At 40.6% G+C, this 15,305-nt stretch overlaps 1 protein-coding gene across 1 annotated transcript in view; it reads left to right on the top strand.

Annotated features, from left to right (window-relative positions):
- The window catches only part of LOC132836799 (BTB/POZ domain-containing protein 7-like), a 70,073-nt gene that overhangs the window by 17,977 nt on the left and 36,791 nt on the right, over nt 1-15,305 (top strand). The window contains exons 3-4 of the mRNA XM_060856269.1: nt 505-1,569; nt 7,589-7,797. Coding sequence (XP_060712252.1) covers nt 505-1,569; nt 7,589-7,797 — 1,274 coding nt within the window. The remainder of the gene's footprint in view (nt 1-504; nt 1,570-7,588; nt 7,798-15,305) is intronic.

The following is a 15,305-nucleotide window of genomic DNA, read 5'->3' as shown; positions in this document are numbered from 1 at the left end:
ACCAAATGTTACAAAGGCTGGGTTATAAGGAGAGGCTTGTCACTCCTGATAGAGAAGTTTAAGTGATCAGATTTGACTTTTTAAGGACTTTGTGAAAAGATTTGATCAAGACAAACTTTTTTTTTCTCATGGATAATTTGGGACATGGGGATGAAACCAGAACCACGTTCTTCAAGAGCAAAAGCGGGAAACATTTCTTCACACAGGTTGGTGCAAGTGTAGAATTTTCTCCCACAAAAATCAGCAAATTCCAGTTAACTCATTCGTTCTAAATATGAGATTGATGATTATTGCTAGGTGAGGATATGGTGCCAAAGCAAGCGGATCACATTAGGTGAAAAAAACCACGAGTGGTTATCTTCTTGAAGAGTGGAATAGACTCTTGGGGCTATCTGGCGCACTAATAATATTTTATCACTGAACTCAGTTGCAGCAAAACACACTCCAGTTCTGCTATGCTTTTGGCATCTAATCTAACCTGTTATTAATTTATTTCTTGGACAGAATCTCCTTCGCATCCTCAGTTTGGATGTCAGCCAGAGGGGAAGTTCTGCATCTCTGGATTCAGCCAGGATAAACGTGAGAAGAAGCGGAGCTCTAACCTTGCCTTGCTGAAGAAGAAGCTCTTTAGGCGGCGGAAGTCAGCCAAGGCGGCTGACCATGCGAAACACATACGCGAGCTCCTGTGCAGTTGGGACGTGCGTGATGTAGGTCTGTTGGTGAAGCAATATGAAGCCGCACTAGCTGTGAAGGAACTGGTGATTCAGGCGTGTGTGGCCAGGCCAGAGGCCAGCCGGTTAAATGAAGACCTGGCCAAGCTGTATCAGTTTAAGTACTGTACAGATGTGGACCTGGTATTCCAAGGTACGTGCTTTCCTGTACACCGTGCTATATTGGCAGCCCGGTGTCCTTTCTTCAAAACTCTCCTCTTATCCAACCTGGACCGTGCTGAGCTAGTCATGGACATCAGCACTGTTGGAATAGACATGCAAATACTGTCATCTCTTTTACACTACTTGTATAGTGGAGAATTTGGCATGCAAGATTCCCAAATTAAGAACGTTGATGTTTTGGTCCGTCTCAGCGAAGAGTTCGGGATGCCCAATGCACTTCACTTCGATATCTACAGTCTCCTGGAGAGCTCCTGCTATTATGATGCAGTCCTAAGTTTTACCTCTAACCCCGATGCGTCTGACAACTTTGAAGGATGCTGCTTAGAGGGAGAGTTCCGCTGTCACAAGGCCATCTTGTGTGCTCGTTCTCCATTCTTCCGCAATCTCCTCCAGAAGCGCATTCGCACCGGTGAAGAAACCACAGACCGGACCTTGCAGACTCCAGCCAGGATTGTGCTGAACGAAGCAATCATTCCAAAGAAATATGCAAAAGTTATTTTGCATTGCATGTACACGGACCTGGTCGATCTAGACTTGGTTCTGCCTTTCAGCCCATCAACTGGCAGCTTAAGAGAAGTGCAGGATGAATCTGGGAAGGACAGTGAGACCCGACTGGAAAGCGCTATGGAGCTGTTCCATATAGCTCTCTTCATTGAGTTTGATATGCTGGCACAAGGTAAGGGTGGAAAAGGAGTTGTTGATGTTCTGTGGGTGTGGACAGGATTGATCAGTGGAATCTTAATAATTCAAATTAGTAGGGTTGTTTAAAAGCAAATGAGATCCTTGGGCTTTACAAAGAGATGCTGAAAGCGCAAAAACAAGGCTAAACCTTAGCGAAACACTGCTTATACTCCATCTGAAATTTTCCTTCCTTTATTAGCCACTATTTTTTAGGAATGATGTGAAGACCTTCAAGTGATTGCAGTGGAGATTTATTAAAATTATGTCCAGGATAAAAAGACTGCAGGGAGTTGGGAGAAACTTTGAGTTGCTGTCTCTTAGAATAGAGACACTGATAAGATTTGGTAAAACTGCTTGAAATGTTGAAGCATAACAAGAGAGAAACATTAGAATAGAAGGTTTCATAACTAAAGGACATAGACATAAGGTGAATGGCAAAAAGAAGGAGAATAATTATGTAGTGTATGGTGATGATCTGTAATGCACCATCTTAAAAGGGTGCTGGGAAGAGATTCAGTTTTAAAAGGGAATTGAATCAATGCTGGAAAGAGAAAATTTTGCAGGATTATGAGGAAAGAATGGAGAATGTGAAATTAATTGGGTAGCTCTTTCAAAAGAGTCCCACATAAAGGATTGAATAGTCTTTTCCTGTGCTGCATCGTTCTGTGATGGCAAAGTTATTATTTGCCATTTGGTTTGACTTAGTGTGGAATTACTCCATATTTTACTTCAATCTGTAACATCATTGTTTTTGGCTTCTGGCATGAAGTGGGTTATAACTTTCCCCTTTCAAACTGAACTGTGGTTTCAAATGCTATTGAAGTAATAGGGCTTAAGATGATAAGACATAGGTGCAGAAGAAGGCCATTTGACCCATTGAATCTGTTACACAATTCAGTGAGATCATGCGTTATCTGATAGTCCTTAGCTCCATTTCCTTCCTTTTACCCATGATCCTTGATCTCTTTACTGATATAACAACCTGTCTGTCTCAGCTTATCATTTTTTTTTAACTACCCGGTTTCTCCAGTGGGGAATTCCACAAGTTGACAACTTTCTGGGACAAGTCATTTCTCATCTGTGTCCTAATTGGATGACCCTTTATTCTGAGAATGTGTCCTCTGATCCTAGACACTTCCACAAGGAGGAGATGCCTCTGCATCTACCCTGTCAAGTCCCCTAATAATTGTATATGTTTTAATAAGGTTGCCTCCTTCTAAACTCGTGAGTATAGGCTCAACATACAAAATCTCCCTCTTAAGATAATCTCTCCGTATCTGGAATCGATCTCGTGAGCTTTCTCCAGACTCTCTAATGCAACTGTATATCTCTCCTTAGATAAGGGGACCAGACTATTCACATATTCCAGATAGTGCTTTCTATTGCAGTAGTTCAAAAAAGGTTGTTGATCCCCAGTACAGAGGGATTATCTTAACAGTAACTGTTAAAAAGGCTGGGACTCTACTCATTGGAATTTACACGAATGAGAGGTAAACGCGTTTAAAAAAATATAGGATTCTTAAGGGGCCTGACAAGTAATGTTGAAAATTGTTTCTCCCTCATGGGAGGGTTTATGACTGGGTGCATAGCCTCAATTAAGGGGTGTCAATCTAAGACTGCAAATAGGAGGAATTTCTCCTTTTGAGGGTTGAGAGTCTCTGGAACTCGATGCCACAGAGAGCTGTGGGGGGAGAGTTTTTGTGTATATTTAAGTTTGAGATAGATTCCTGATCTGTAGGGCAATCCAGGGTTATGGGAAAAGGGCAAGAAAGTGGATGTGAAAAGTGTCCGATCAGGCATCATCCTGTTAAAGGCAGAGCGGATTCGAGCAGCCTACTCTTGTTCCTATTTCTTTTGGTATAGTTTTATCAAGACCTCCCTATTTTTATATTCCATTCCCTTTGTAGTAAAGGCCATCAGTCTATTTGCCTGCTGAATTTACATGATAGCTTTTTGTGATTTATGAGGCCTATTAGCCAGTCCTGTCTCCATGCTAATATACCATCTCCAACACATGGGCTATTATCTTATGAAATAGCTTAACATGTGATAACATATCAAATGCATTCTGGAAATCCAAATACATTACATCTACTACTTTTCTTTTATCTGTCCTGCTTGTTATCTCATTAAAAATTTCTGAGAATTTTGTCAGGCATGATTTGCCCTTTATGAAATGATGCTGACTGTGCTTGATTATGTTATGTATTTATAAATATTCTACTATTAGATCCTTTATAATAAACTTTAACATTTTACCAATTGCACATATTAAACTAACTGACCTATAGTTACTTTGTTTGTCTCCTTCCATTGTTGAATAAAAGTGGTACTTCAGTTTTCCAATTTGTTTGGGACTTTTCCACAAACCAAGTACTCTTGGAAGGTTACTGCCAGTACATCCATTATCTCTGTGGTTACTTTCTTATAATGTCCTGGGGTGCATCCCATCAGATCCAAGGAACTTATCAGTCTTTGGCCCCATTAGTTTCCTTGGTATTTTTTTTGCTAGTGGAAGTTATTATATTTATTTTATCTCCTCCTTTTGTCCTTTTGATTTATTTCATAATTGTGGAATACTATGTGTTTTCTACTGTGAAGACTGATACAAAGTAATTATTTAACCCCTCTGCCGTTTCCTGGTACCCCATTATTGTTTCTTAGGCCTTTTTAGAGAATGAGGCTGATGTTCACTTTGCTGCTCCTCACTTTCATATGTTTAAAAAGCTCCCGCTGATTGAGGATTAAATTGCAAGTAATGTTAAGACAGAGTTGAATTTCTGATGTCTTTCATTCATTCGTTTTTCAAACATTCCCAGTCTTATGACTGACCTCTTATCTTTGCTACGTTACAAGTTTCTTTACTTGCTATTTGATGCTGTCCTTAACTTCCTGGTTTACCATGTTTGGTTCATCCCTTCTTAGAATCCTTCTTTGTCACTGGGCTATAACTTTGTTGTGAGCTATTAACTATAATTTCTTACTTTCATACGTATTCCAATCCTTAATAACAAAGCTATCCCATCACCTTTTCTTTCCTGACCGTACTTTGAAAAGTGACTTAACCCTGAATATGTAGCTTTGATCTCCTTGTAAACATGTCTCCCTAATGGCTATAAAATCTTACTCATTAACCTGTATTTGTGCTGTTAATTCATTTAATGTTGTTTTGAGCACTGTGTGCTCAAGTGATTAATTTTGTCTTTTTACAGTTGTTGTTTCCTTTTGACCCTATTTACCTTTGATATCTATCTTTGTATACTCTGTTCTGTTCTGCGTATCATTATCCAAATAGCTGCCCTGTAATGCTATCATATTCTCTTGCTTTGCAAGTTTACATTTCCCCTCTCCTAAACACCCCTACCTCCTCCGCTTTTTTTCTCTCTCTCTCTCTCTCTCTCTCTCTCTCTCTCTCTCTCTCCTCCCCCACCCCCCCCTCCCAAAATTAATTTACGCCCAGTACATTTCCTTTCTTAGGGTGTGTGCATCCTCAGATTAACTAGGTTAGGGGGTGGCTCTGAGACCTTGTTTCACATTGGGAGTGTATGCCCTCGTGAGGAGGTTTCTGAGCCTTCATTGGAAGCAATGAAGTGTAATACTTGTATGTGTAGCAGACGCCAGCAGATTCACAAGTTTACTGAGGCAAAGGGAAGCTTTCTCAGGGATGGATGAGATAAAGAGCTGTTAGACATAACCTAATTTTTTAGAAAATCTTGAAAGGAATGTTCATGTTTAGGAAATATATCATGACTTTTGAAGAAGTTAATGAAATTGAATTTGCTTGTTCACTTGGACTTCCAAGAAGTTCTTTGATGAAAGTTCCACATGAAAGTCTTTTAATTGAGTTGTGATTGTGGCTTGGCTTAAGTTTGTCTTTAATTTAATGCCACTACACTGACAGTTTGACTAAGAGACATGAATGGTTGTTATGAGAACACACTGGCGCTTTGTATAAACTTCAGTCATGTGCAAATGTGCACATGAGCCATTGTATTTTCTATTTTAAACAAACTGAATTTGCATTAAAGTGTGAGGAACCACCTAGATGTTCATTTCTCTAAGTTGCACGGAGTGAGGCATATTTTTATATTTGTTAAAAGTTTGCTTTTATATGGTAATTTGTGCTTAAAGCCTAAGGATTACCTTTGGATTTTATTAACACTCTGTCAGGATTGGTTACTGAATGGAATATGGATCCTTTGTTTGAAAGTATGTGGCCTTGACACTCCTTGCATTGGCAAACTCCTGTTATCCTCCAACAACTCTGCTTCCCTTTATGCCTGGCCTCTGAGTATTCCTGTTTCTCTTTCTCCACTCTTGGTAGTTGTGTCTTCAGTTGCTGAGGCTCTGAGAAGGGGGTAGGTTGGTGGCAACAGGAAACCATATTAACTGTGATTTTACTGGATGACAGAACTAGCTCAATGCACCAGGTGACCTACTCTTCCTCCTAAATCCTATGTTCCTGCTCCGCACCTCTCTAACTCTTTTTTTGCCTCTTTTTATGATCTTATTTAATGTGTACTCCTTTGATCAAGCTTTTAGTGCTGAAATCTCCTTAAGTGACTGTGTGTCAGTTTTTGTTTTATTTTGTGCTCCTGAGAAGTGCCTTGAGATGCTGTGACACTTTAAATGTACTAAATATAAATGCACGTTGTTGTCCAGTATTGTTCTGTGGGTTTGCAACTAACCTACTTTATATCAGGAACCTAGTTGGCTAATTGGGAGTGTTCCAACTGTATCTGCTCTTGCAGCAGGCTGACCTGGAAGCCCAATTCAAAACCAGTGTGCTTTTGTAGCGGTTAAAAAGAACATTTGCTGCATAAAATGAAAAAAAAACTTTATGAATGTTTTTACTGCATTCTTTTGTAGAATGCAGTATCTAAATATATATATTTCATAGTAAAAGTGAGCAGTATCTAAATGACTAAGGATAAGCTTGAAACAAGACTTTGAAGGTGCAGAGTTGGTGTAGAACATTGCCCTGTGAAGTTAGTGCCTCAAGACTAAATACCAAGTTAGAAGAAGTTGGAGCCAGCCTTTCTGCTAAGACAGCAGCGTGACTGTCCTGGACGTAGGTTTGTTCGCTGAGCTTTCCTGTATGGTTTCAGTCTTCGTGAAACAAGGGAGACATTTAAGGTGATGAGGTTGTGTAGAGCAGAGCCAGGTGTTGGTCCCTAGGCACTAAGAGTCGAAGTAAGCGGGGGCAACTTGGGTTTTCCACCTGAAAGGGTATTCTCTGCAAGATACTCTCTTTAAAAGTATATTAAATTGTCATTGGATATATGCCAAAAATTAATTCTGTATTAAACCTCAAAGTAAGCATTGGGCAGTTTATAGTGCCCCATGTGACATGGGTTCAAACTCAAAAGATAATTTTAAGATGTATTTTTACACTAGAAATAATCAGTTCTTGGAATCAACCCTTGAAGCCAGATATGGAGTCAAAACCTCAAGAAGTAAAGAAACTAGAACATGTGACAATATGGGGAGAATTTGTTTATTCTTAGATGGGGGTCCTTATCCATGAACATCTTGTGATCTACAGCATTCTCTGTGCAAAGATTTGTTGTCAGGATCTCGTTCTCTGGCAGCCTTGGTTTTCTAAAGAGTGTATGTGTGTGTATAATATGATTGTAGAAAAATGCTGTTCAGTATTTCAGCACAAAACCAAAAGAAAGACGTTTGTTCACAAAGCTGTAGGACGTGTAGGAATGACAAGAAATGAAACTTGCATGGATTGCTCTAAATGCTGGCAGAGAGACAATGGGTGATTTCAGTAAAACTCTATCAAGCTAGCCAAGCGGTTTCACAAAGGATGAGTGAGCTGTGAAATCAATTAACTGGGAGAGTATCGATGCAAACATAAATAGATTTGAAAGACAAAGGAAGATGTTCCTACATAGAGAAGGGATTAGGGGATATGGTTTTCGATTGATCACAAAGGCACTGGCTTTCTAAGTATTAAGTGTTTTGCTGTTCTAGTGTTCTAATTCACATTTTTGTTCTCTGTGCAGGCTGTGAGGACCTGATTGTCGAGAGTGTCACTCTGGACTCTTTAGTTGCTATTCTGAAGTGGAGCTCTCAACCATATGGATCCAAGTGGGTCCATCGGCAAATGCTGCATTTCCTCTGTGAGGAGTTCAGTAACGTCATCACTTCTGACATTCTCTATGAGCTGAGCAAGGAGCACCTGATGGCTGCCATCCAGTCAGATTACCTACAGGTACTTAACCCCTCACTGTAACTAATAAACGCCAGATTTTCTTCAGGAACCTCAAGTTCTCTTTAAAGAAATGTGTTAAAGAGAAATGGTGCCCCAAGCAATTTTGATTTGTGTTGAATTTTAGAAAAAAAGTGCTTGAGATTTTTACTTGGGGCTGTGTCCGATAGGAGAGTTTTGACATCTATAATACAAGAATGAAACTTATCTTTTAGTTTGCTTCTGATGGTGTCAGCAATTTGAGGTGAAAAAAGAATCAAAATGACAATGAATGCAAAATCTCATCCAGGAAATTATTTTCAAGCCTACCTTTCCTGTGTCATCTCTTTGAAAGAGCTACCAGCTTAGTTCCACTCCTCCTCCTCCTTTCTCAACAGTTCTGCAAATAGTTTACTAGCAAAGTATTTATTCAAGTCCTTTTTGAAGTTGTCGTTGAATCTGCTCCATCATCCTTTTCAAATGGCACATGCATCATACCTGGCTGTATTTATTTTTTTAAATTTTCTTCCCCATGTAAATTTGTGTCATTTACTAACTAACCTTTATACTGTCGGAAACAGGTTTTATTTGATTAATTTGTAAAAGCTCATCATAGTTTTCTGCCAAATTTCTCTTTTACATTTCTCTGTCCTAAGGAGAACAAACCCAACTTCTCCAGTCTCTCCACATAACTCTAGAATTTCATCCTTGGTACCATTCTAGCAAATCTGCTTCTGCACACTGTCCAAGACCGAGCTAGAGACAAATAAATGACTTGATTTTAAGTGGTGTACTTTCTATGCTCACCAGTACTTATTTGCTAATTACTTCCAGCGGCATTGCTGGAGTTCAGAATGGAATCCAGGTGGGAATCTGCCGTTGATTGCTGCTGCTCCTCGTTGTGGAGTTTAAGTTGCCTTCTGACTCAAAGTTGTGGGTTCATTACCGCCTAGTACCAGTTTAGTCAACATGTATCCCTGCAAGCAGCCCCAGCAATGTACAAAGTTCCACTTCTTCAATAGCATCGCCTCCTCTGATGTAACAGTACACACGATTTTGTTTTGCTCTTGAAGTGATTTGAGTAAGTTTGTATTATTTTGTTAAAGTTTAATTCTTCTGCCTGACTTTGCTGTTGCTCTGAGAGCAATGCCAGAAAGTAGTGCCCTTACACCAGGACTTCAGCACATAGCAAAAGTTGAAGTGCTGTTGCAAACCTAGGGGAATGTCATTGCCCTGTAGAGGCGATGATAAACTAGCAGTCTGTCTACCTGCTGTGTTAATATGGAACTGTCCTGTTTATTTGGGAAAGCAAATGGTACATCATCCTTTATTTCAAAGGAATTGGAGGACAACAGTGAAGAAGTAATACTGCAATTGTATCAGCCATTGGGACCTGAAATACAGTAGAGTTTTTGTTTTCCTTTATCTAGGGAAAGCTAAGTTTCCCTTGGAGGGAGTGCAAGGAAAGTCACTAGATTGATTTCTGCACTGAGGGGATTGAGAAGATCAAGTAGAGTAGGGCTATTTTTATTTCGAATTTGGGGTGATCTTGGGTTATTGAATTAAGAGGCTTGACAGGGTGGATGCTCACAGCATGCCTTCCCCCACTAGGTAATCTGGAAGACAAACCAAATACCTCCGAATAGGAGTGTGACTATTTCAAACTGAGATGAGAAAAGGTTTGTGAACCTTTGGAGTTCTGTGCCCTGGAGAGTAGTGAATGTTTAATATGTGCAGAATAGAGTTTGACCCTTTTTTTAGACACTAAGGGTATGATGTCTGATGAGAAAATGGGGTTGTGGTAGCAAAATAGTCATGATCCTATAATGGCAGAAGAGGCTCAAAGGGTTAATGATCTACTCGTCCCACTACTTTGTGTTCTTAACTGGGGAGCTCATACCCAGCCCTGCCCGGAAAACATTCACACTTCAATCAGCGCTGTGAAAGACAGACTAACCAATCTGTTTTCTTTTAATTGTTGTTTCTGGCCTCTGTATCTAAATAATGAGTAAGGTTTGATATCGTTTGTGTTGTTATTTTTATAGTTCAAGGATCTGGACTGATGGTTTAAAGATTGTTTGATTTCATGCCACTGTAGTGAGTTAAGAATTTGAAAGCAATTTTGTTTTACAGATGCACAGTGACCCATGGATTAAACATCGCTGTTGGATTTAAAGCAGTAGACTAGATTGCTCATTTGGAATGGAAACTTGCTCCTCTTACCTAATTTATCTCTTGTGCAACTCCAGCCCCATACTGTTGTGACCGATTCCTAATGTCCTTTGAATTGGCCCAGCAAACCTGGTGATGGGCAACATATGCCAGTCTTGCCAGGCAACAACTACATCCCAAAGGAATTTCAGTAACGCAAATAATTAAGTAAATAAGAGAATCATAACTATTGTGGCACGGGAGGAGGGTATTCAGCCAATTGCGTCTGAATGTCCCTTGCACCTTTTCCCTGGTCCTGCACATTGTTCCTGTACAGACAGCACTCTAATTTTCTCTTGAATGCCTTGATGTAATCTGTCCCCACTCCGCAATTGGACAGTGTATTCCAGATCCTAACTGCTTCTGTACAAGATAATGTTTTCTCATGTTGTTTATGCCAATCACTATAAACCTGGGTTGCCTTGGACTTTATCCTTCCACCAGTGGGAAATGTTTCCCCATCTACTCTGCCCAGATCCCTCAAAACTTTGTCCTCCGATTAGAAGAACTCAAAGATTTTCAGTGACACTGTCTCCCTCTCTTTCTTTACATCACATCACTATTACTGGTAATAATAGAATGAAATAGAAAATTGATAATGACAGGAAATGATAAAGGATGTCTCTTTGCATGGTATTTACACAGTTGAATCGATTTGGATCCTGAAGTCCCCCTACCCAGGGTATCTTTGTTGTGGCATTGCTAATTGCAAGAGGCGCCTGTTTTGTTTCAGAAAGGGCAATAATTTGTAGGGCTATCTCTGTAGTCTATAGTTTGGGCCGTGAACAAATAGACTTGCATTTTCTTTGTCTTTGATTATTTTACAACCAATTAATTACTTTTAAAGTATAATTGCCGGAATCATGGCAGCCATTTCCAAATCCCCACAGAAAGCAATGATGCAAATGATCGTGTCATCTGATGTCTTTCGGTGTTAGCTGAGGCAAGCAAAAGTATTACACAACTGATCTGTAACCAAGGTTGAACACATGAAACTTGTAAAGAAGGCTGTGCAGATAGGTAGAGTTCCCTCTGCACACTGACCAACTGAATTTGAAGTTTGAGTATGACGTGAAAATTTAGGAAATACATTGTAAGTCAGTTACTGTTTGAAAAAGACTGTTTCATTTAGAGCCCTTGACTGAGACTTTGTTGAACAGGTATTGTTTCAATATTGTCACATATTATAGTCAGCACCATCCTCTTCACTAAGTATACAGAGGGACCTCGATAATCCGAATATTAATTATCTGAATATCGGATTATCCGAAGATGATCTCAAGATCCCAATAGAAACGTTACGTCAAAGAGAAGTTTCAATCCTGATTGCATCTTTTGTTTACAGGTACAATGATTAAAAACGAACTCTGTTCACTGAAATGCTGCCAAGCACAGTCCAGGCACCGTCTCTAAATGACTGCCCTCCTGCCCTCTTCCCCCCCACACATTCTCTGAAGTTCTACATAGGGGTGAACCCTAAATCCCCCTCTTCCCCAGATAATCTGTCCAATACAGAGCAGAGGTGGAACCTGTCAAAAGGGTGTGTGTGTGTGTGTGTGCGCGCACATACGCATATTTGGAGACTTGCCCCCCACGCACCCACCCAAAAAGGCAGTAGCAGTCTTATTGTTGGTGTACCGTTTGGCTGCCCCAGAGAGGGTAGGGCGGTTGGGGGCACGGAGGGTGAGTGGGGATGGATAGGGTTGCAGGGTTGGGACTGTGGGTGGTGGGGGCGGGGTGGGAGAGTACGGGATTGGGGGGTGGGTGGGGGTGGAGGTGCAGGGTGGGAAGCAGATGGAGTTGGGAGCAGACAGGGTTGGGTGTGGGCGGAGGGGCAGAGTGAGAGCGTACGGGGTTGGGTTGGGTTGGGGTGGGGTGGGAGTGGATGGGGTTGGAGGGGAAGGCAGTGGTGGGGGAGGGGTCTTTTGCCAGTGTGCTGCTGCCTCGTCTCCTGAATGGGGAGCAGACCTCTCGGAAAACTCCGAGCCCCAGTGGAAATCAATTAACCAAACAATCGATTATCTAAACGAAATAGTGCCCGCCTATCTCGTTCGGATAATCGAGGTTCCTCTGTATATACAAATCAGCCAGTGTGCTAACTGGTTTATCTTCTGTTAGGTTTTGTGCACGTTAGATTATAATATCTACATTTTCCACAAATAGCTGTAATGAATATGAATCCTTTTTAAACAAATATATCAGCATACGCTATGATGCAATGAAATGCTTATCTAGTACATAGGATTATACAGATGTCACATAGAAACAGGCCATTTGGTCCAACCAGCCAATGCCAGTGTTTGTGCACCTGTTGAACCTCCTCCCTTTTTACCTCCTTTTTCATCATAGCCTTTATTTCCGTCTTATTCCACTATAAATTCAACTGTGCTAGTTACTTCAAACACTCATTGTGGTAAAGAATTTAAATGTAATGGTGCAAAGGTTTATCGAATTTTCAGTCACAAAAGGTTGTGTTTAAAATGTGCGTTCTGTTCTGATTCACTTTCACTGTGAGGATTAGTATTAGCTGCTTCTACATTGCTCCAGTGCAAGTTACCTGTCAGCTTGCTGGTCTTGACTAGCTATTAGCAACAACAGAGTCAATGTGCTTGGCTCTCTGTGACATGCTGGAATATTAATGATCTATCTGGCTGCCTGCACAAGTGAATTTGGTAATTCTTCTTTGGTTTTGTTGGATAATCTAGGTCCTGGGATCTTTGTAAGGCAGAAGATACTGTCAGCCATTGGTGTGCTCCATGGGTTAGTGAGTAGCACATTCGCCTTTGAGTCGGACGATTGTGGTCTGGGCTAACACTTCAGTCCTGAGGCAGACCTGCAGTGTGGAAGATGTGGTCTTACAGATGAGATATTAAGCCATAGCTTCATGTGCCCCATTGTGCTGTTTTGAAGAAGAGCCGGAGACCCCTCCCTGCTGTCCTGATCAATATTCATCCCTCAGTCAGTATCAAAATAAAACAAGGGAAAGTGAGGACTGCAGATGCAGGAGACAAGAGTCAAGAGTGTGGTGCTGGAAAAGCACAGCAGGTCAGGCAGCATCCGAGGACCAGGAAAGTCGATGTTTGGAGCAAAAACCTGACGAAGGGCTTTTGCCCGAAATTTCAATTTTCCTGCTCCTCAGATGCTGCCTGACACGCTGTGCTTTTCCAGCACCCTACACTCAATCGAAATAAAACAGATTGTTGCATCACCACATTTGCTGCTATGTTTTCTATGTTACAACAGTTTATTGGCTATAACGCATATTGGGACAGTCCAAGACCATGAAGTGTGCTATTTAAATGAGGATTTTGGTTTACTTGCGACATTCAGAGATTAATATAACATGAAGACACCTGTGGTGTGCTTTAAGGTGTTGTGCAATTTATTCGCTTTTTTATAAAGCATCTGAGTGTTAAATGTTGAGAGCTAACTGTGCTAAATGTCAAGAGACCTTTGAAGTCAAGACTTTTTTGTGGTTTGGAGTATGTCGGGTTGAAGGGGTTAATGAAGGAACACTAGTCTAGGCTAGTAGAGAATCTGTACACACATAGGAGGGCTGTGCATTTCTTTGATCAGAAGATTGTCGTGCTATCTCCTTCTGTCTTCCTTTGAGCCAGTTTCTTTCAAGTGTTTTTATTCTGTCCCTCTAATCATGTCTGGTTGCATCCAGAAGAATTCTTGAAAGTAAAATGCTCTGAGGGAAGGGCACTGAAAAATAAGCTTTATTTATGTAAAATACTGTCTTGATGGAACTATATCATTAGTCAGGGATGTTTTAATTCTAGCCCTGCAAGTTTAGCCTCAAATGTTTTGCAGTACACCATGCTGGGCCTGTGGAATATATTTATATTTGCACTTTCTATCACTAGTTAAAGCTGTGTTCACTAGACAACCAAGGACACTGAGTAGCAATTTTGTTTGTTTAAAGGTCATTCACATGAAGCTGAGGAAATTATTATATCACGATCTGAGTAAGTTGATCAGTGTGAAATTATAGAATCATGGAATAATCCAGCACAGGTGGAGGCTATTCTTCCCGTTGTACTGTGGTAGTTCTTTGGAATCCACACTGTATATCAGAACAGAAGAGGTTGTTTTGCCCCTCAAGCCTGTTCGATATTCAGTGCGGTCGTGACTGAATTTAGCATACCTGCCTTTGCCCCATAATCCTCATACATTTGGTTATCAGAAACCAATGATTTGTTGGATTTAAAATTAACAATCTATACAGCACCAGTTTACTTTAGGAAAAGAATTTCAATTTCCACTATCTTTGTGTGCACAAATGTTTACTCCTGAAAGTCTGGCTCAATTTTTAGGCTGTACCCCTAATACTAACACTCTAGTCAGCAAAATAATTTGTTTACAACAGCATATTTGTTGGACACCTTTTAACACAATAAAGTGTCCCAAGGTACTTCACAGGTGCTTTTTAAAGTGAAATATGGTATGAGTCACAAAGGGGATATCAGATCATGTGACCAAAAGCTGGGGTCAAAGAAGTAGATTTTATGACCCCTCTCATTTTCCCTTCATACCTTTTCTCTTCTTTTTTCTCATTGGCTATAGAGATCGCTGGTAAGGCTAGCATTTGTTGCATATCCTTAATTGTCCTTGAATTGAAAAGCACTTCAGCCCATTTCAGAGGGTAAATAAGAGTCAATCACATGATTTGTATCTGGAGGCACATGTAGGCCAGACCATGTAAGAATGGCAGATTTCCTTCCCTAAAGGACATTAGTAAGCGAGGTAATGTTTTCAACAATAGATTAATTGAGACTAAGACTACCTTTTATATCCAAGATTTGTTAATTGGATTTAAATTTCACCAGTTGCCACAGTGGGATCTTAATCCCTGACCTCACCATATTAACCTAGGGCTCCAGGTTGCTAGTCCAGTGACATTGCCATTGCACCATTGTATTTCCCCAGGCTCCAAATCTTGGATCAAATCACCCATAACCTTCTAAATTAGGAGTATTGATATGCAGAGGGATCTGGGGTTTGTAGGTTCACACATCACTGAAAGTGATAGCACAGGTGGATAAGGTAGTAAAAAAGGCCCAAGACGTGCTGGCCTTCATTGGCACCTGATGAAGGAGCAGTGGTCTGAAAGCAAGTACTTTCAAATAAACCTATGAGACTATAACCTGGTGTTGTGTGATTTTTAACTTCATTATAAGGGGTATCGAGTTATGCTGCAGCTTTGTAGAACTTTAGTTAGGCCACATTTGCAATATTGCACACAGATCTGATCTGGATGCTTTGGAGCGGGTACAGAAAAAGTTTACCAGGATGTCGCCTGGCATGGGGGATTTTGG

This window comes from Hemiscyllium ocellatum, chromosome 47 (genome assembly GCF_020745735.1).
Source record: "Hemiscyllium ocellatum isolate sHemOce1 chromosome 47, sHemOce1.pat.X.cur, whole genome shotgun sequence".
NCBI lineage: Eukaryota > Metazoa > Chordata > Chondrichthyes > Orectolobiformes > Hemiscylliidae > Hemiscyllium > Hemiscyllium ocellatum.
This window is presented reverse-complemented; position numbering and strand designations above follow the sequence as displayed.